Here is a 21,453-nt window from a genome sequence, read left to right as displayed (position 1 = left end):
GATGAGGCAAGCACCAGTCTAAAATAGCCGTAGTGTCCTGCTTTGTTTATGTCGTCTAAACTGCTGTTGTATGTGATAAACAAGTGCCATTTAAATTGGCTTAGCAGTGTCATATCAGGGGCGGACCCACACACCTTCGGGGGGGGGGGGGTGGGGTTGCTATGAAGGGCCAAATTTCAAACAAAATCAAGGACAATGGGTAGGGTTGAGGGCGGAGGGGAGGGGGAGTGACATTTGGGACATACATATATTATCTAAAAGATAAAGATCTTTTGAGATTTTTATGCTCCATAATATTTTCGGACGGAAACATATCTAGAAAAGCCTTCATTTAATGAACCCTGCAAACTGAGCAATGCTAAATATTACTTTATCAGAATTCACATAAAATACACACAACAATGGTTCATGAAATAAAATCCTCTCTTTTATTTCATATGCATCAAAACGCTCACACACTTTTCTTTTTTTCAAGTGGTCCACAAAATTACATTTTTATTCAGAAACTATATTTCTTCAGAAAAAAAAAATGTTGTGGCGACCTCTTTCTGGCAGGATCATATTCTTATTAAAAATTTGTAGATGACTCCTGTGCATTGGCAGAAATGTCTTAGCCCCTTGTGATGCTCTTCATAACACATTAACAGGAACATCCATTGATATTTTGAAGTGGAAATGTTGTTCACAACTTGAGAATACATAAAATAATCTTTTTTTGGAAGGTGACACGAAAAAGAATGATTTTGGTTTTCACGAACTAACACTCAAGCATATTGTGGAAATACAATTCGGAGAAAAAAACGCTTTGAAAAGTTTGACACGAAGTTAATCCACCCACATACTTGTAGGCTTACAAAAAAAATTAATTATAAACTTTTTTACTGGTGAAGTTAAGATCAGTGTTAGTTTGTGAAAATGAAACTGTACCGAATGCGTGCATGCAGTGCCGCAATGTGCCGGGTGTTAGTACGTGAAAACGAAAATAACGCAGTTCTGTAAAATACGCGCGTGTGCCGGGAATTCACATGCAACCGAGTGTAAGTTTGTGGTGTCCATGGCGAAATGACAATGATAGCATGAGTTTAAAAAATGTATAAATATATCCTGAAAATGCTGGCTGTCAGGCACATCAGTTCTGGCTACCTCTGGCCGCTTTGGTTGCTGGAGGATTGAAAACTTGAAGCTTATACTTGACGATTTCCAGCTGGCTCTTTGTCCATAAGTGTCTCTCTGTTTGAACATCGGGTGTTTTCCTTTCGTCTGCGGAATTGGTTTCCATTTCTAACACTGGTGATAAAAGTTCTTCGTGTTTAAGCACTGGTGAAGTCTTAGACCTAAGCAGAAAAGGAAAAATAAAAATAAAAAGGAAAAGTGATTTTGTGAATTGTGTTTTTTTCACCATCACCTCAATATAATAAACTATACAGAACTTAAACTATTTAGCATGATAATGTAAAACTAGTTCAAGCTGGTTGTGGGTGGATAAAACCAGTTGAAACCAGTTCCCTGAGACTGGCTTATTGGCAACCCCAATTAAATGATTGAAAAGGCAGAATTTATTAATGAGACAGTATGCATTTGAAATATTTAGCATGTGAATGTAAAACCGGTTCAAGCTGGTTGTGGTTAGATAGAACCAGTCGAAACCAGTTCTGTGATACAGACTCACAGCAATCTGAATAACTGAAAGAGTAGAAATAATTACTTGGGCTCTGTTTTACTGCTGTTGCTTCGTGGGATGTCGAGCACCAGGAAGTTGGGGTCATCCGGTTGCCCGGGTAACGACCCGATGGGAAATTCGGACCAATCAACCTGAGCTGTGAGAAATGAAGAAGGAAAAAAACAGTTTTATGAACAGCTAATAGCAAATAATGCAGTGGTAGTCCTTTTTTGTTTGTTTAGTACCCATTATATTATTTTGTAAAAACATCAAAAATTCACAGTGGTATACATTAACATATAGGGGAAAAGAGGAAGTAATGATTAAAATTTGAAAACCGTAAAACATTAAGTTGTGGAAATTACAAAAAAAAGATGCATATCATTGTTCATTTATTTTCCACAGAGTCACATATTTAAATTATAGTAATTAGTACAAAAATGATACTTTATAGACAAATAGTGAAACTGTAGAGGAACCTACTAAGAAGCAAAGCTTGTCGTAGGCCACTTATACAAACTTAAAGTTGCTTTTAATACACAAAACACAAGACAAAAAATGGACAAGGACAATACACAAACTTTACACATTTACCGAGTGTATGAACCTTTTGCTCAGCTACCATCTTGGACAGACCTGCTTTTGTTATGCAGTAACAGGCATAAGTAGACCTTTTTCGCATTCATTGTATTGTACTTTATACTGACTTCAAATTAAACAAAGACAGCCAACAACATTGGCTCTCATACTAGGATGGAAAAAATGGTAGAAAATTGGTGCAAATAGTTTTTACGACATACACACCTGTACTCTTAGTCCAAGGTTGAAAATTATCTTTTTCCCGGAGAACAAAACTCGAAGGAGTACTGCCTTCTATAACTTCCATCTGATTTTCTTCTGAAATGTCCACTTGTTCAACACTAATTTTGCTCTGGCCTGACAAATGTTCACCCTCTGGTCTGGGAATGTCCTCTGCAGTGTAAATCCTATCTGCCTCAGTGTTGTCATCAGTCTCTTCTGAAACTGGCTGTTGAGATTCCAGGAGGTTGCGATAGGTGGACATCAGCTGCCTCAGGTTGGTTTGTGCTTGCTCTGACATTTTGGGATCCAAGTTTGGCAAGATGCTAAAAAAAAAGTTTGGAGGAAATGTGACCAACAGTTTCAAGGTAGGTTTATTTTAAGGTTTCAAGGTAGGAATTTTTCTGAAGTTTGCCCGAGCGATAGAGCATATTTTAAAGACAAGGTTTTGCAAAGCAACAGACAGGTGAAAAAAATTGCCAAATTCCTTTTTTAACCTAAAATGCATTCACAAGAACAAACTGTGACAATGGACAAACTGGGAAACAGTAGAAAGAGTCCGATGTCTGAATGTAATTTCACCCTCCTGGAAAGGAAGACCCCAAAGCAGAATGGACCGACCCAGATCCTGCCATAAGCCCCACCCATTTTTTATTTGTGAGCATGGGCTTATTGGGCTACCATGGTCACCTGACCAAAAGTCAAGATATAATTGGTCAATGTGTACTGTATGATTGACAGACAGGAATGGTCCATTATCCACAAGATCTTGAATTTAATGCACCAAGCCACAAGGCCTTGGCACGTAGTCACTCCCTCAAATTATAAAAGGCAATGATTTGAAGACTTACTATTGCAAGAGGTCGAGCGTAAAACAATTTGGGTGCTGGATGCATTGATCAAAGAGTGTCTTCCAGGGAAGTTGAAGGTTATCCTTGAAAAGCCCAAGATATGTCCTGAACATTTTCCTGTCAATTGCTGCAAAAAACGGAAAAACGACACATATACATAAACGTTCTGCTGTTGAGTCTGAAATTCTTCATTCTGCTAACTTGACTTGTATTTTAGCTACATTTATATCGTAAAATATTGTATCTTGTATACGACTTTCTTGGAAACTGCTTGGCAAGTACAAGGGCTATAATTAAAATGAAACCATTCTTATATTTTGATCAGAGCAAAATATTTCTGAAAGGCTAATTATAGAGGCACTTCTCCAAATTGGAAAGAAAAAAATTCCAACGCCCAGATTTTCAAAATAAGGTCACTTCCCACCATAAAAATATATACTTACTGCCTGCCATTATGATTTGCATCGCCCATCCCACCAAATAGGCAGCCACTTGGCTCTCTGCGGTTCTGAATTTACCCAGCTCCCTCATGATGGACTGTAGCAACAGAGGGGTGAGCTCCAGTGAATGTAAGAGCGCCATCAGAGGCCTCCAGAACTGGCAGAGGGCTCGATGGATATAGATGATGCCCCTAGTGATTGAAAAGCCTGAAAATGAAAGACAATGAAGATAAGATTGAGTAAACCAGTGGGAGGAGGTAGAGTAAAAGGAACAGCATGCAGAAACACAACGTGGTGATGAAGTCAATCACAAGTCAATCACAAGTCAATTGTAACTCTTCACAAGTCAATCACAAGTCAATCACAAGTCAATCACAAGTCAATCACAAGTCAATCACAAGTCAATCACAAGTCAATCACAAGTCAATCACAAGTCAATCACAAGTCAATCACAAGTCAATCACAAGTCAACTCAGGCAGTCCCTGCCTGATTCTGTGGGTTTCCCCCAGAATATTCTTCTGGGCTTTTCCTCCCACCTCTAAGACTGTAATTTCTTCTCATTGTCTTCTCTCCACAGGTTTCCTGGCTTGCAAGCTACAGTGCCTAGGGCGCTTTTGAGGAATCCTTGGTTTCATTACCAGAAATGATTAATAATAATAATACTAATAATCCTGTAACTCGTGATTGGACTTATCAATGGACTTTTGATTTACTTGTGACTGGACTTGTGATGGACTTATGATGGACTTATGATGGACAAGACTACGTCACTGTTTAAGGTGTGATACAGGTCACAAAAGCTTACCTTCTTTCAAACCCAGAGCTTGAAGCTGCTCTGGGGTGGGTACCAGGTAGCCATCTTGCAAGAGAAGTGACATCAACAGGTACCTGGAAGGAAAAACATTGAGTTGATGATTACTGTGAAAACTGTCTGTCTGTGAAACTTTCTCTTTTCAATAGATGAATAATACTGAAGTTGTATTTTGATGGGAGGAAACGGATAAGCGAATTTCAAAGTGTGACATAATTTCAAGTCCTCACAAGTCATTACAAGTCAATTACAATACATTCAGTCTCAAAATAATTCACAAGCTGTTCAAAATTGAACTGTGACACAGGCATTTCTTTGTCATTGTTAATCTCCTGTTTCTAGTAGCCTGACTTGTACTGATTTGTTTGAGAGTTTACGACTAACTTGGTCACACCTCTTGAAATGTTGCAGTCGAAAATTAAAAGCAGCTGCGCTGATCTTACCCGGCCTCAGGATCGGCGAGACACTGCTCCAAATTGGACAAGATTTCTGTAATGCCATTTCCATTGCGACCATTATTAGGACCACACTGAATATTCTGCCAAGAAGAAAATACGGTTTCAAGTTTTTTCAAACAACAACTGTCTACTGGATTTCAGGCATCATTGCCGACTAGATGTTTACTAATCAACATTTTTGTAAGAGCATATAACTGGTGAATACTCACCTGGAACTGTGCCTGTTGGTAAGCAATACTCAGTTGATTGATATCATCTGGAATGGTAAAGAATGCAAATAGCGTTTAGCGTCTCACAGATTTGTGCAATCATAGGTATGTGTATCGCAAGAAAATCATTGAATGTCCAGGTATGAATATTTTGGGAAAAGGATGCACCAGAGTAGCACTGTTGAAACCTTTTCAAAGCTTATAATTTTCTTGGCTGTCTGACTGTTGACTGTATATCAGGCCAAAAAAAAAAAATATTCGGTCTCTGGTCAGACCAAAGTTCCGGAATTGACGCCGCGACGCAGCTTTTTTTTTTCTTCAAGCTTGGATTGTACAGACAAGGTGGGGTACTATTTTGCTTTTTTGGTGTCCTCATGTACATTGGTGTCCTCCATAATTTGCCTTGGTGCTCTCGATCATTTGCCTAGGTGCAATTCCCATTCTTTGATAAAAAAAAATTGAGGAGGTGCGGCAATAGAGGGCGCTGTTGGAGCTACCGCGGAACATTTTGAAAAAAAAAGATTGAGGCGCATGATTAAAATCGATGCACGCGCTGACCAGAGAACAACTTTTTTTTGGCCTAACCCTCCAAGCCTTTACCTTCCACACCGTTGACGTTCGGTGGATACGCCGAATCCTCCTCTCCTTCTGGTAGTACGGGTGCTGCACTCCCACACTGCTTCTGCCAGAAAATCTCCTTCAGCCAGGCCAGGCCCGTCTCGGCTCCCCTTCGAAGGGTGGCAAGCGGGGGCATGTGCTTGTGTGACGCCTCGTGACGTAGCTCCACCAACCACTCTGGAAGGCTGATCTAGAAAAATAAATAAAACGTATGATCAGGTTCTTGAAGTACGTTACATTGATCCCATCCTCTGAAATTAATAATTGATCGCCCTTCTCAGCATATTTTTCTTTAAGCTTGTTGGAATCTTAAGATAATCCTTGTTTTGCACTACTAATTTGGTGAATCTTTGTTTGGTTCTAAAAAAAACAGTTAATCAATTTCACTACATTCTTACCTCTTTTGCAATGGCAACGACAGGCTGGGCCTGGGCCTTATTTTGCAGGAATCCTGTTATTAAGTTCACAAATCTGCAAGAGACGGTAACCAATATTAAAGCTAATATCTCCTTTTCACAAACTTAAATGCTTTTGATAGTGTTTAAAATGTAATTTATTTTAAGAAGGTCATCAAGAATTTTCATATACTTTAAAAAGGAGTTTATGCAACTGGATTAATAATTAAAAAAAAGAAAAACTCCCCAAAAGTTGCACCAGCTTCACCTTATGACGGCCATGCTATAGATGAGCTGTAATGTACTTGGTTCGCTCTCATTTTCCTCCATTAAGGTAGCCTCTAAGAGAGTGGCTGTGCACTCAATTGCAACAGGCATCTTATCGGCAAATCTGCAGCAAAAATGTAAAAACAAAACCAAGAAATTGCAGATATGATTATGAAACTTATACTGTGAGAATGTAGTATTCTGCAGTATTTGGTTCTTGACCCTCAAAGAGCCCTTAGGACGTTAGTGTTAATCAAACTCAAAGCACATTCAGTCCAACTTTACTGAGTGAGGATTACCAAAGGTCGGTCAACAACAGGTTACCTATTCGATGTTCAAAATATCATCAAACAAGTTAGTAATAGTGTTAGAAATTCATACAATTTATCTACTTTCCTTTTTTTTGTAGTTACATTAAGCCCAATACATAAACTAGCATATAAACGAGCAGTGCCTTTTTGACCTGCATTTCCATTCATACTATTACCAGTATCAAAGCAAGTTTACATTAAAATCACGTAAGTTTTCGCGGCGATCATGAAGTGTAGGGCCCGGTTCCTAGTATAAGGGAACAAACCCAAGTTTAAAATTATTGGACCTACCAAACTAGTTGGCGACATTCTCAATAAACAGGTATGTCATAGATAGAGGGCAGGGTTTTGATTTTTTTTTAGGGAAATTTGGGGGTAAAATGACGATGACAGTGCGGCGACAACACACGACCCGAAAATAAAGATGGCGGTCACCGCGCGATGTACCATGAGCATGCACGGCTCGCTGAATCGCAAGGCACAAACCGCGCAGGAAAATCGTGTTTTCTACCCCCTAGAATCCGTTCAAAATTGCAAAACGGGTGTCACTAGAATTGAGAAAAGTCTGCTTTTGATTGTATGTAAAGGTGATTTTTGAGCAAAAACAAAATATTTTTGACTCTAATTTGATCAAAATAAAACAGGGGCCCTTCACTTCACGATCGCCGTACGTACGGCGTGTAGGCCTATGTGATTGCAATGGACGCGTTGGCAAATTAAAAATTACACCAAAATAAAACAGTTTATCACACCGGCACTTCCACGCGTTTATTCTTTCGAGACCATCGCGTTGTCTTTGAACATCGCTGTTGTACAGACAATCGTAAACATCATCAAATTCCCGTTTATTTCTCCAGCCCACAACTCGTGTTTGAAACCTCATGGGCGCCGCCATCTTGATTTATCGTCGGGCTTTAGCAAAGTATAAATTTTTAATGTCGATGTGATAATTTTAAAAAGCTAAATAAAATGCTAAAATATTTTAATTATAATTTTGAAATACCCGTTATTTTATGCCAACGTTTTTAAGGTTTTAAAAAGCAAATTTGTGAAAAAATGAATTAGTAATACTATAAATGTTGAACAAGGAGAATTCCATGTGCTCAAATTGTAAAAAAAACAACGCGCATGACGCGGTGCGTGTGTGCGATGTGATGCATTACTTACCATGCTTACTCAAATGTGACTTATTGTGATTGGTTGAAAGTTTGATTGTATGCATATTTTAAGAATAATTAGTCCTTCGGAAAGTGTTTTGCGAAATTTTGGTTTGCTTTTAAAAAAAGATAATGCGTCGGAATATTATAAGCCTATGTTGGCTGAGGCCTAAATTAGCTTTCAAATTATTTATCCATGAACAGATGAATGCAGTGCAGTGGCAGTGGCTATCGTTACGGCAGTCGTCTGGTTCCCAGCCCTGACCTGTATTCAATGTCAGGATTCAGGATCTTTGGCTCATTGGAACCAGACTATATCAACCGACTGGATCTCGGACTTTGTTTCCCTTTAAAAAAAAAAAACAAACAAAAAAAAAAACCTATAAAGCCATCACGGATTGTGAAGAAAAAAATGAAATCTATATAGCCTAGCTTCAGTAAAAAGTAGGATTTGATTAAAAACATAAAAAGTAAATGAAAATTTACTAGGGACCTGCCGCCAATTAGAAGAAAAAAGAAAAACAAAGTTTGGCATAGCACGGATTTGCATGATACCGGGACCTTCGGCATAGTAACGTTAGTTATTAGCAACCAATCAAGCTACCAAAGCACTTGGTATAGGTTTTTATAAATAGATTCAAGATAGTGTTTTTGCCATTCCGTAATAACAGATGAAAATTGCATTGCTGCTACTTTAACGATATAGCCACTACGCATTAATTGGTTGTTCCTTCTAAGTTTAAATTCCATTGACAGATGCACGAAAGTTTTGTGCATGTGTTATGTGTGCTGTGTACTACAAACAGTACAACTATAGCTTATTATTTTGCCCTATTTGGCCAGGTGACCCAATACAAAAACACCGCACGCCCACATGGGCCTACTGACCTTCAGCAAACACCCACTTATTGTTGTTTATTCAAAGTGGAGTGTGTGGGTTAAACTCTGCTGGGGCTTGTTGCAGTTATTATTACAGCAAATCAGCCATTATGTTTGCCTGACCGGATGAAACTTTTCCCTCGATTTAATTTCAAGTCCAAATACTCACTTCCAATTTCCTCTTTTGATTGTACTTGATCGGCCTACTTCTGTTCTGCGTCAGTTTCATACTGTTTAGTGTCGTTTGGATTTATTAACAAAAAAAACCTGTGAACGATTCTAGAATACCTATACATGTACACTTCCTCTTCCTGTCAGTGCTTGAGGTTGGTTTCAGTTTTGGATATATACTTTTGTTTTTATTCTTTGTTTTATTCTTGGAGTGGACATGACCGGGTGACACACTATCGGCGGGATGGGGATTGTCTGTGGCAAGAAAAAGAAGGAAGTGGACCCAACATGTTCACTGTCTGCAGTGAGGCCATTGGTGAAGGTAGGACAAATTTAGCTTTGCAGTACATTATGGTCTTACGTAGTCCGAGTAACTTGGACCCAACTTATCGCCTTTTGTAACATTTGGACATGGTGTGGCTTACTATCGCCAGACCATGACCAAATGTTAAAAAAGGGCGATAAGTTGGGTCCAAGTTACTCGGACTAGGTCTTACCCAACAATCGGTGTATTTCTACTTTGCTTAATCTTTAGTTAGGCTGAGTAAAAAAAAAAACATGTTTCTCGTCCGGGGTTTTTGAAAAAAGGGAGGAAGCGGGGCTTTTTATTTTTTAAATTTTTTTCAAGATGCCCGCCTTTTCAAAATTTCCTGCAACCATTGGTGTTCCACTGTTCAAAGACACTTTTAAAAATGAAAGACAAGTTGGACAAGAGAACTGAGCATATTTACAGTGTCATTTAGAGTTGTATTGGTATTGGTATTTATTTTCTGATGAATTTGTAGACTTTTTCGGTGTTTTTTACTACATTTTTCAAAAATAAAAAATGATAAAAAAATCCAGGCAGCCTCCAAAAAGGAAGCGGGCGGGGACGAGAAACATGTTTTTTTTTTTACTTCGCCTTATTGAACTTAATCAGGTTTCCTGACTGGGCTGATACTTCTTACATTGACATAAACTCGCGCAAGAGATTTCTGTTCACATGGTGCAACTTTTCTGTGTTTAATTTGCTTACAAATTAAACTTTGTTTTGATCAACTTATTAATGGAACTGGATATATGCAGCTATTGCAGGCCCAACTTTAGCTAACTATTACTTCCAAAATCTAATCGATTTGTACTTGTACCAAGGACCCCCCCCCCTAAAAAGAAATATTCATGCAAATCCGTTAATAACTTTTTGAGTTATCCTGTTAACAGACAAACCAACCAACAAACAAACCAACGCCGATGAACACATAACCTCCTTGGCGAAGTAAATATGTTAAAAGAATAACTGTTGATTGCATTTTACTTTCTTATAGGACCAAGAAAATCCTTCTACCGCATCAGCAGGGATGGACAAAACAGAAGAAACGCCACCAGCAAAGAAAGAGGTTGAGAAAAAAGTGGATGAATCTTTGGACAAAGATGATGAACCCATCACCGAATCTCAGACTACGCCTGGGCCAGCACTTTCCCACGGGGCACAGTTGTCTAAACCTCAACCAGTAGATGAAGGAGACGTCAATATGCAAGTGGTCGCCCAATGCTGGCGGGAAATAGACAGACAGTGCGAGGAGCACGTCGGCAAGAACTACCCATCCAGCGGGCCCAACTTCTCCGGCTGGAGAGCTGTCCGCCTCTTCGTCTCGTCGACGTTTCAGGACTTTCATAATGAGCGGGAGATCCTTGTGAAGAAGGTAGGAAGAAAAAAAAAAGTAAAAAATTCTTGAACAATGACATTGACAAAATGCAGGACCGCTAACACATGACTGGATAGCTCAGTTGGTAGAGCACTGGAACGGTAATCCGGAGGTTGCAGGTTCAAACCCGGCTCTAGTAAATTCTTTGTTCAACTTTCAAAAAAATTATAACTATTTCTGTTATACTGAAACGTTAGGAAGTTCCAAAATTTCTGTAGTGACCAGATTATGATTAAGTATTTGCTTCACAATAGTTTCATCTTAGCATTGGCATTATGATGTTGATTTTTGATTTTTTTTTCTTGGGAGGGGGGCCTGGGGTGCTGAGCACTCCCGCCCCCCTCCCAAAAATCAACATGTTTCCAATGCTAAGATGCAAGCACAACTATAGACACACAATCAGATTTCCTTCATAATTCAACAAAATCCCTCATTTGAGCCACATTAAACTCTTTTGCTTGTTGAAAACCCAACACAGGTTTTTCCCGAGCTGCGTGAGTGGTGCGAATCCCTCCATCTCCACCTGTTGGAATGCGACCTGAGGTGGGGCGTGCCCAAGGACGCCACCACCCGCACCGTCCTCACCACCTGCATGGAGGAAATCGACCGTTGCCACGGCGACGCGGACGGGCAAGGATTCTTCCTCAATATGCTGGGAGAAAGGTACGAGTCAATCGCAAAACGATCACAAGTTGAACACTTGTCTGTTCACAAGTCACATCACAATTGGAAACTTACTTTTTTTTAATTTTCATTTTTTAGATACGGATGGGTACCAGCCAAAGACAATATCCCCAATGACATAGCGGAGGAGTACCAGTGGGTACCATTGATCTCCGTCACCCATATGGAGATTTTACTAGGAGCATATCGTTGCCGTAACCCGAATGCTGCGTTCTTTCTGCGTGATCAGTCTGGCTTTTCTGAAATGATTCCCGAAGAAAACAAGAATCAGTTTGTGGAGCCCACTGAACTGGGCAAGATTCAACTCAAGGTTTGCGCCAATTTTTGTTTTCGGAGGAAACAAAATCAACATTTGTAGTCACAAAAGTCACCTTAGGAAAGAATTCAAGATAAACTTGCCGAGATGTAACTACATTGTATTAAAACGGTCTTACATTCATCTCAGATGTTGTTTATCTAGCTTCCTCTTCCTTTTTCTTTTTATCCTTAGAAGTTAAAAGCGAAACTGCAACAGCGCTTTCCAGAACAGACTTTTCCTTATTCCTGTGAGTTTGATACTGCACAAGATTCAAAGGTAAGTTCTTACCAACATTTCTAACATAAATATAAAACACTGAATGTGCAGATGTCACTTTAGGTTTCGAGGGATGTTGTGAGGTCTATGCCAACTTTTCCTAAATTATTTATACTACCTATTCTCATTAATACGAAACTTATTAATGAAAATATAACTGATGCATGTTATGATGTGGATCATTGAATTCATTTCAATCATGCAGGTCAGGCTGAAAGGCTTGGATGATTTCGGAAGGCAAGTTCTGGAGTTTTTCAAGAAAGCCATCGAGAGAAAATTCCCTCCGAGTGACAATGTCGCTCCCACTCCAGACAAATTAGGTAAAACATCTCAGTCTTCAGATTTTGAATTAAAATTTTTCAATCTCACCGTCAATTTTCTGCAACAACCTGTCTTCATTGTGTGTGCGAGGTACCGGACTAATATTTGTAAATAAAACCAAAGCTGTTTTGTCACGGAATCTAACTTTTTAGCTCTGTGAATGGCTTGAATTGGAGGAAAATATTGGATTATTTTAACATTGCATTACTGTCGCTAATTATTTCATTCTTTACTGCGCAGAACAAGATCAACACGATATCTACATGGAGCAGAAGGGCAAACTGGTCTTCGGCCGTGACAGCGAAATCGGCAAGATGACAGACTTTGCGAAAGGCCTTCACAAAGACGCTGAAGGCGAGGCAGGGAAACAACGCCACCACATGATGGTCGTAGCCGATCCGGGCGAAGGCAAATCCAGTCTCATGGCACGATTCGTTATGGAGGTCAAAAAGGTAACTGGAGGATCGAGGGCGTGGTTATTATTTCCAACGGAAAAAAGGGGCTGCTTGATTATTTTTTTTTGTACATTGCGGTTCCATAACGGGGAAGCCGCATCGGTTTCTCACAGAAGACTTTTCCACACTTGGGTGTCGAAATTGAAACTTAAAATTAAAGAAAAAAATATTAACGAAAGACATATCTTTGTGTGTTATTTGCCCCTGAGAAGTGAATCTGTTATTGATTAAATTGTCATCTTCTGAGTTTTTGATATTGTTTCTTTCAAGGCCGGCTTGACAGTCTTCTACCACTTTGTTGGCTGCACGGCTGAATCTAACAGACCCTCCAGCATCCTTAAAAGACTAGGTAAGCCCAGAGCCAGCTAAAAGCCTCTTGTCAAACGGAGTAGATGAAGTTTGCAGCTCAACACATGTCAGTCGAAAACAGTCTCTAAAACAGCAACATCGTCTTCATTTCTGACCATCTCCATCTTTGCATTCGCAGTCGGCAAACTGGAAGAGCTGTATCCAGACACATGTGTCTACGCCCCAGAGACCGATGGTGAGACCTCGGAAGGCAAGAAAACAGAGGATGAACTGAATGCCCTCAAGATGGCTGCTTATGTCAAGAAACTCGGAGAAACTGGGACCCAGTTCCTAATTGTTGTCGATGCTGTCAATCAGGTTAGCGCTTTTAAATTCGTGATCAGAAAGTGATTACGTACGTAATCAAGGTCATCGCACACATTGATTCAGCAGTGATGCTAGCAGAATCTGTTATCGACTTGGAAAATGCCTGCCATTTACTGCTTTTCGCTTACTTCTCACTTAACGTCCCAGACATCGCAAGAAAACAACCGCTACTGCTGGCTCCCAGCTGCCTTAGCCGGTAACCTGCGGTGCGTGATGAGCACCACCAGAGAGGCCCACACTGCCGAGGAGCTGGGAAAGCACTGTAGTCCGGCCGAGTTGACCCTCGAAGCCCTGGACGACAAAGCCAGAGAGGAGATTGTCACAAACTACTTCAAGAGATACAACAAGGTTGGGAAACCACTATTCACTTTTTTTTAATGACATCCAACTCCAAGCCCTGAGCATGTTATTTTTTTTGGTATCCTGTTTCTTTTCTGTCTGTTTTCTGCTTATTGCATCTAATCCCTCATGGCAAATATTGGCCAGGGAAGCTAAGTGAAAAAATCAGTCGAGGGAAAACTGAGATTACAACTTTTGAGTCTTGCAAATTCCGTTGGACTCTCAAATTGTCTAGACCTTGGACCCGGAGCAGCTCGTCCTCCTGACGCACTCCGAGGGGGCCAGGAACGCCCTGTGGCTGTCCCTCAGCTGTGAGGAGCTGCGAGTCTATGGCGTCTTTGAGAAGCTGACAGATCGCATCCGGGAACTGCCCGCCTCCTTGGAGGGGCTGATCGAGATCATCTTGGCACGGTTGATAAGTGAGGATGAAACTGGGATGGTTGAGAAGGTAAGCTTAGAAGGAGAAAGTCAACTATACAGCCAGTTTCAAAATATAAGCTTTTATACGGGTTTGGATTCATCATTGGTTCTCAAATAATTTAGAAACCGTCTATGTCCAAAGCAAATTGAAATACTCTAAGTTGGAATGTTTGTGAGGTAGACTTGAATTGAGCCAGGGTCTCAAGAAGCCTAAAATTTCCTGAAGGCAAGGTTTTTGAAAACCCTGATGATTAACATGATTGATGCCCCATGTTGCGTATACTACGCTACCCCCTCTTACAGAGCAGTACTCTAAGAAGGACCCCTTCCTGGGGTATAAGAAGGGGTAGAGCACATTGACTGAGCCGATGACAAGATCAAAAGAGGAAAACGGCCCTCATAAAGGGACGTATGAGAACCCAGCTCTATAAAGCCTACCCTTCTCCAGAATATACCTGCCAGGAAACTGATAAGTACCTGTTGCTACCTGTAACCGAAGATTTCTTCCAGGATTAGATTTACCAGTCACTCAAGATTTCACGAAGGAAGAAATTTCAGTAGAAAATGTTACTTCCCTGCGAGTGAAAGCCAACGATGTGTCTATTTTTGCAACTTTTGCCATGTACCTGTTCATTTTACCCAGATGCTGCACTACCTTCAGTGCGTCCCTGGCGGCCTGAACGAAACCGAGCTGCAAGCCCTCCTGGGAGATATAGAGGGCGACAAATGCACGCCGGCGCCAGCGTTGCACTGGGCCGTGGTTCGACGCACCCTGAAGCCTTTCCTGAGGAACTCCGGTGCCTACGGTCAAGTGGAACGACTGCAGTTCTTCCATCTGGCTCTAAACAAGGTGAGGCTCGTTGTAGCTAATTCATAAAATAAATCACAATTTTTCGAAAAATTGTGAGAAAAAATTTGGAGACTGCAACATTTATCATTATCTCTTATTTTGATTTTTTGTGCAGGCTGTGCAAAAACGTCTCATGGAGAATGACGACCTGAGAAGATTGCGGCACCGCCAGCTAGCCGACTACTACCAATATCACTGCCACGACCTGATGGCCGTGACCAACCAGCTGGCTCGTCAGCTCGCACAGGCCAAGGAAGGCCAGCGATTGGTCAATTTCTTCCGCACGGACAAGCGCAGCACCAGCGTCAATAAGATTGAGAAATCAAGACTGTTAAAGGTAACTCCTTTCATGTATCTATTAGGTTTTTTTGAAAGCTGACAACAATGTAATAGTTGAGTCCTTTCCCTGAAAAGACAAACAAATTTCCTTCAGAAGGAAAACTGGACATATTTGTGAAATGAAATACCATTTCCTTTCCTTTACCTCAAGGAATTCCGCTGCACCAACATGACCAAGTCGGACTTTCCAGGCTGCACCAAGTTCGGCTTCTGCTCTTTCTGCAAGAACGCTCGCAGTAAGCTGGACCCCAACTCCTACTTTCAAAACAAGGACTGCTGTGCCATATGCGGAGACAGGGTACCATTCCCAGGGCCCAAATCTGCCAAAGGTACAATGGGAATGGGTATAGCAATAAAACAATTCTCTTGTGTCCATGGGTAGTACACACAGTTGCAATTTTGTTCCCTAGCTTGAACTTGGAGCAGATATTTACCAATTGAAAGCATAGCTAACAGTTTTGTGTAGGTAATCTTCATTTCATTACAAACTTGGAAGTAAAAGTATGAAATATGCAAGGTTTGGATTTTTCAGAAACACATGTATTTTATAATAGCTTACTATGCTATTATAAAGTGCACATGTTCCTGAAAAATGTTGTGAGAGCAACCAATTTTAGATTTGTTTTCAATATTTCAACAATTTCCATCATATATTATTGGCACCTCAGGGGAAAACACCTGTGAGATTTATACCACTTGTCAGACTCATAAAAGTTTTAAGCAAAAAATATACTGTATTTGCAATCTTGAAAAACACTATAAAAGTGTCTAACATTCATTTGATTCAATTTCAATAAGCTTTTCTGTTTGTCATTTCAGCATACTGGTGTCCGTTCCACAAACCCTCTTTTCCCTCCTTCGGAGCCAAGTACAACTGCTACGTCTGTCAGAAGTCCATCAACCAGCCCGGTGAGCCGCCGCTGGCCTACATCTGTCAGTTCTGCGATCCCGGACACATGGAGCGTTGCTGTAAACTGGCTCCGTAAGAAAAGGTTATGATGGACACAGACCGGCAGTGGTGCCTTTTTAATGATAGAGATACAAAGTTGAGGGAAAGCGAAGAGCTGGGACAATGGGTGTGTTCGTTTAGCTCACCCGGGTCGACAGGGGTAAAGGCAGACAGGTCAGCCACGACAGCCGGGATAATCGAACGCTCAACCGCGGGCCATCACGATCCTCACATGACGCCCTTAGCCGTGGCCGTAGCCACTGACAAAACGCCTGTTTCGGATTGGGTCTTAGTTTGAGACTTACTGCTTTTCAGTCAGTTGCAAAACTCAAATAAGTTGGGCTGAAATTCTCAATGAACTCAATACATGATTACCTTTAGACTTCAAATAAAGTCAACTTTTAAGTCCACTTGAGATTTCCGCTGTCCGGCCGCCATATTTGTCCGTTTCTAGGGAATGAACAACGCATGCGTGTGACGTACTTCCACCAGTGACTCTGCTCCACGAGCAGGGTCTGTGGTGGCTGACCCGGGTGAGCCCCGAGAATGACGTCAGAGTTAATCACACGGCACAGGGCTGACCCATGTCGACCCGGGTGAGCTAAAGGAAGGCACCCATTATAGGAGTAAAGGGGCAACGCTGACACTCGTCTAAGGCATATTCCATTTTTTGTAAGGACCAAAAAGACCTTATACTCCAATCTTTAAACTTAAAGGAGTTAAGGGGTTCCATCTTTTGTAAGGACCAAAAAAGACCTAATACTCAAGTCTTTTAAACTTTTCAGGCAAACCTCAGGTAGCATAACAATTTTGACTAGTTAAATCATCAAGTATGATTTTGCAATAACTGATAATTTGTTATTACTTTACAGTTTTGTAATTAAAGTTCATTTAGGCACAGTTGTTAAGTCAAACATTTAATGAAGGACACACTCACATTTATAAAGAGTTTTTTAGTTCTATTTTGTTCTAGTTAGATTAGTCTTGGAAAAGTGCACCTTATTGAGTTATCTTGCCCAGAACTTTAACTTTGGACATTAATTTTAGTGATTTGTTGTACTTAACTCAACTTGATGTTTATGCAAATGAAATAGAATTTACAAATTTTATTTTTTTAGCTCATTCTAAATGGTATTTGTGGAACATAGATATATTTTGTAAAGATTTTCAAAAATAATAGAGTTTTAATAATTTTGTAATGTTTAACAGATTTCAATGAAATCCAGAGCGATTGTTTATTACTTTGATATGTTATAATATTGTGGACTTGAAACAAAAAATGTGTAAAGTATAAACATTTCAATTCAAAGAGGTCATTAAAGTAAACTAATTTTGATATTTAAAGGGAATGTACATCATTGGCTTTTGCTGTAATTTTCAGAAATGAACTATTTGAGGGGTTAGTATAATAGATCAAATATTGTTACACTGACATGTTTGAAGTTTTGTGTTCGAAAATGCTGGAAAAACCAAGAAAAACAAAAATGTTCAAGTAGTCTGAGTCCTTGACTCCACTAAAGATAAAATTGATCAATATATAGATGCCGGAAAATTGTAAGGTAAGGGAACCAGTCTAGCTGGCCCGCACCCGTTCATGATATGAACATGTAACCAATAGCAAATAAAATTTGGACTGAAAAAAGTGTAAAGTTGGAGCAGTAGTTGAAAAATAGTTGGGTAGTCGGCCGACCACCGTTGGAAATGTATACAAAAATACCATTTTCTTGAAAATGACTTCACACCAGGTGCCATAATTTTACAGGATGTTTTAGACTGTCATTTACCAACATCCTAGTAAGGTATTTCGTAAAAACTTGGTAGTTTTATTTTTTGATGTTTGAAAAAGTTGTATATTCCCTTTAAGTGAATAAAGAAACCAGTGTGCCAGTCATAATGATGGAAATAAACATCATATTTTGTGAAATTACTAGCGGTTTCACACGACCACTAGGCCCCCTTCTGATTTCAAACGAGCCGTTTAAAACTTTTCCACCACACTTTTACTCCCATATTTATGGAACACAGATACATTTTGAAAATATTTTCTGAAATAGTGGGGCTAGAGATTTTCTATATAACTTTGCAATAATCAACAGATTATAAAAAAAATGTGAGCCTGAAAATGTGGCCTAACCTTTGATTGATATGTTTTATATTGATTCAACTTTTCCTACCATCTTCCAGACTTCGAATCCTGCGCTGCCCATCCTGGTATTAGCCCTCTCCATAATTTTCATGTTTCTCAAGCAGATGTTATGAAGGCCATCGATAAACTTAATCCATCCAAACCCCCCGGCTTGGATGGCATATCTCCAACAATTCTGAAACTAGCCGGCACTTCAATCGTTCCAACATTAACTGACATATTTAATCTTAGTCTTTCAACAAGTGTAGTTCCCCAAACCTGGAAACAGGCAAATGTTGTTCCTTTGTTTAAACATGGTGACAAATCTCACATTGTTAATTATAGACCTATTTCCCTTACTTCAGTTCCATGTAAAATGCTTGAAGGTTTTATAAGCAAGAAACTACTTGACCATTCTTCTCAGCATCATATCATCCCCGACTCCCAACATGGATTTCAACCTAGACGTTCCTGTACTACTCAGTTAACCACCCTCTTTGACACCTGGTCCCGAGCTCTTGATGTTTCCAATCCTCCTCGAATTGATGCAATATTTCTTGACTGGTCTAAAGCCTTCGACAAGTGGGACCATTCAATCCTCCTTCATAAGTTACACCAATATGGAATTTGCGGTAACACACTTTCATGGATCAGTAATTTTCTTTCCAACAGAGAACAGCGAGTCATCTTTTCGGGCGCTAGATCTGACTGGATACCAGTAACTTCAGGAGTTCCCCAAGGCTCAGTTCTTGGTCCTATATTATTTAATTTCTTCACAGCTGACTTACCAAACCATGTTCAGTCTTCTCTTCCTCAATATGCTGATGACACCGTTTTGTATAGGATTATTAGAAGTAATGATGACAGTGCCATTGTGCAGAATGACCTCAACTCTATTTCCAGATGGTGTTCTGATAATCAGATGCAACTGAACTCCACCAAGTGCAAAGTTATGCATGTCACCCGCTCCAGAAAGCAATTGCTAACCCCTTACTTTTTTGTAGATTCCGATGAACCTCTTGATGTTGTCACGTCTTATAAATATCTTGGTGTTATCCTTTCGAACGACCTAACCTGGACCAAACATGTAAATTCTGTTCGTGCCAAGTGTTCTAGACTTGCTGGCTTCATACGGCGTACTGTAAAATCAAAAAATGCTGAAGTTCTTCTCAAATTATATCGTTCTCTCTGCAGGCCCATCTTGGAATACGCCGCGCCGGTTTGGCTACCTCACCAGAAGAACCACATCCAATGCCTTGAGGCAATTCAACGTCGCTTCACTAAATCTTGCTTCCATTACAATGTTGCTATTTCTCTTTCCTATGAACAACGCCTGTCCAAACTTCACTTGCCTCCCCTCTACAACAGACTTGTATACCTCAGTGCTTCCTTTATCATTAAATGTCTCTACAATCAAATTTCTGTTCCTTCACATTTTCTTCCACAGGTCAACACTAGGAAAACCCACACCCTCCTCTTCAAACATCAGTACAGCCGGACAAACTGCGTCAAATTTTCTTTGTTCACCCTCTTTCCCAGGTTTTTTAATTCACTTTCCACCGATGTTCGAGACCTTTGCCTAGAACGTTCCCCCAAACCTCTCATCAATTCTTTACGTGATCATCTGTTCAGTCTAGACCCCATCTCTCATGCATTCTAGAGCTTTCCTCCCAAGATATTTTTATTCTGACTTCATGTTTTCACAAATCAAATTTCTCCGGCTCAACAGACTCCCTTTCACTGCATATTATTATTAAATATTATTATAATAATGATTTGGACATAGCATGTATGCCAGCTTTTATTTCATTTATTTGTTTATTTTATTTAATTTAATCTTATTTTATTTCATTTTATTTCATTTTACATGTATTTTTATTTTATTTTATTTTATTTTATTTTATTTTATTTTATTTTATTTTATTTTATTTTATTTTATTTTATTTTATTTTATTTTATTTTATTTTATTTTATTTTATTTTATTTTATTTTATTTTATTTTATTTTATTTTATTTTATTTTATTTTATTCTATTTATTTTATTTTATTTCATTTATATTTATATTCTATATAATTTATTTATATATTTATTTATTTATTTATTTACTTATTTATTTATTTATTTATTTATTTATTTATTTATTTATTTGTTTAGTCTTATTGTACTTTTTAATTGTATTTTTAATTATATTTTGCATAACTGCTTAATTTTTATAAATATTTTATTTAATGAATTTTATCATAAATGTATTAATCACTGTTATCCAATTAGTTTGGAGAGCCCCTCGACAGAAACTTGTTTCTTTTGGGTAATCCTGCGGGAGCTTTTTGGGTGTTGTTTTCTGTTATGTTTTCTGTTATGTTTACTACTCAGTGTTATTTGTACATGTAATTGTTTTGTCTATGATTCACTGTTTGTAATATCCCGGAAAATGAAATAAATTAAATAAATAAAATAATAAAATAAATAAACGAAAAGATGTTTGCGAAGTATCATTTTAGAGGACACTGAAGTACAAAAATATAAATGCATGATGCAGTGAAATTACCCAGTGTTTACAATAAAATAGTTAGTTTTGATACAATTTAAAACAAATTTGTCAAAAAATGTCGGACTTTCTCAGTGTAAATGTCGTGTCCAGTATTTCATTTTGTAGTGGCTCCCGTGTTCCCATTTTTCTGTGCTCAGACAATTTTGGAAACAGTTTGTTTTAAATAAGTTAAACTGAGTGAGTGTGCTTTTCCTGAAAGTCAAACTCTAAAGTTATGCTTCCAAAATGCAGCTGCTTTATTTATCATATTTATTCGGTAGTATAAAATAAGACATTTGGTGAGTATCCTTGCATATACGTTTTTAACGTGAAAAAATTCCATGAATTATTTGCGCGCGTACATGTACACACAATGCACACCTGTAAGCGCGCGCGATAACTTTTGCACTCCTGTAAAAAAAGTTTTTACCGCCAAAAAATAAATCTCCTCGTTCGCAACATATAAATCGCACAAACTTT

The 21,453-nt window shown here is 39.1% G+C and overlaps 2 protein-coding genes across 4 annotated transcripts; one reads left to right on the top strand and one right to left on the bottom strand.

Annotated features, from left to right (window-relative positions):
- Positions 1–405: 405 nt before the first annotated feature.
- LOC119746328 (ribosomal biogenesis protein LAS1L-like) lies at positions 406–7,747 on the bottom strand. Of its 2 annotated transcripts, none has more exons than XM_038223210.1 (12): positions 7,572–7,747; positions 6,510–6,632; positions 6,245–6,317; positions 5,829–6,036; positions 5,229–5,275; positions 5,005–5,099; positions 4,556–4,638; positions 3,753–3,956; positions 3,310–3,436; positions 2,465–2,784; positions 1,706–1,817; positions 406–1,334 (listed from the first exon to the last, which is right to left on the bottom strand). In XM_038223210.1, exons 1-12 carry the CDS (start codon positions 7,712–7,714, stop codon positions 1,130–1,132), a joined length of 1,740 nt encoding a protein of 579 aa, XP_038079138.1. In that variant the 5' UTR covers positions 7,715–7,747; the 3' UTR covers positions 406–1,129. The 2 variants fall into 2 exon arrangements, with proteins under 2 accessions (XP_038079138.1, XP_038079140.1); XM_038223212.1 differs by having other exon boundaries at positions 1,156–1,327.
- Positions 7,748–7,937: 190 nt separating this feature from the next.
- LOC119746108 (telomerase protein component 1-like) lies at positions 7,938–17,777 on the top strand. 2 transcript variants are annotated; one of them, XM_038222903.1, is made up of 16 exons: positions 7,938–8,033; positions 9,239–9,348; positions 10,331–10,708; positions 11,190–11,374; positions 11,474–11,705; positions 11,886–11,969; positions 12,175–12,289; positions 12,531–12,742; positions 13,016–13,094; positions 13,233–13,411; positions 13,568–13,768; positions 13,995–14,207; positions 14,823–15,029; positions 15,145–15,366; positions 15,520–15,697; positions 16,188–17,777. In XM_038222903.1, exons 2-16 carry the CDS (start codon positions 9,271–9,273, stop codon positions 16,352–16,354), a joined length of 2,730 nt encoding a protein of 909 aa, XP_038078831.1. In that variant the 5' UTR covers positions 7,938–8,033; positions 9,239–9,270; the 3' UTR covers positions 16,355–17,777. The 2 variants fall into 2 exon arrangements, with proteins under 2 accessions (XP_038078831.1, XP_038078830.1); XM_038222902.1 differs by having other exon boundaries at positions 7,938–8,001; positions 16,188–16,354.
- Positions 17,778–21,453: the final 3,676 nt, after the last annotated feature.

The sequence above is a fragment of the Patiria miniata genome, unplaced genomic scaffold (genome assembly GCF_015706575.1).
Source record: "Patiria miniata isolate m_02_andy unplaced genomic scaffold, ASM1570657v1 HiC_scaffold_7, whole genome shotgun sequence".
Classification (NCBI taxonomy): Eukaryota; Metazoa; Echinodermata; class Asteroidea; order Valvatida; family Asterinidae; genus Patiria; species Patiria miniata.
The sequence above is the reverse complement of the archived record's forward strand: the minus strand, read 5'-3'. Positions and strand labels throughout refer to the sequence as shown.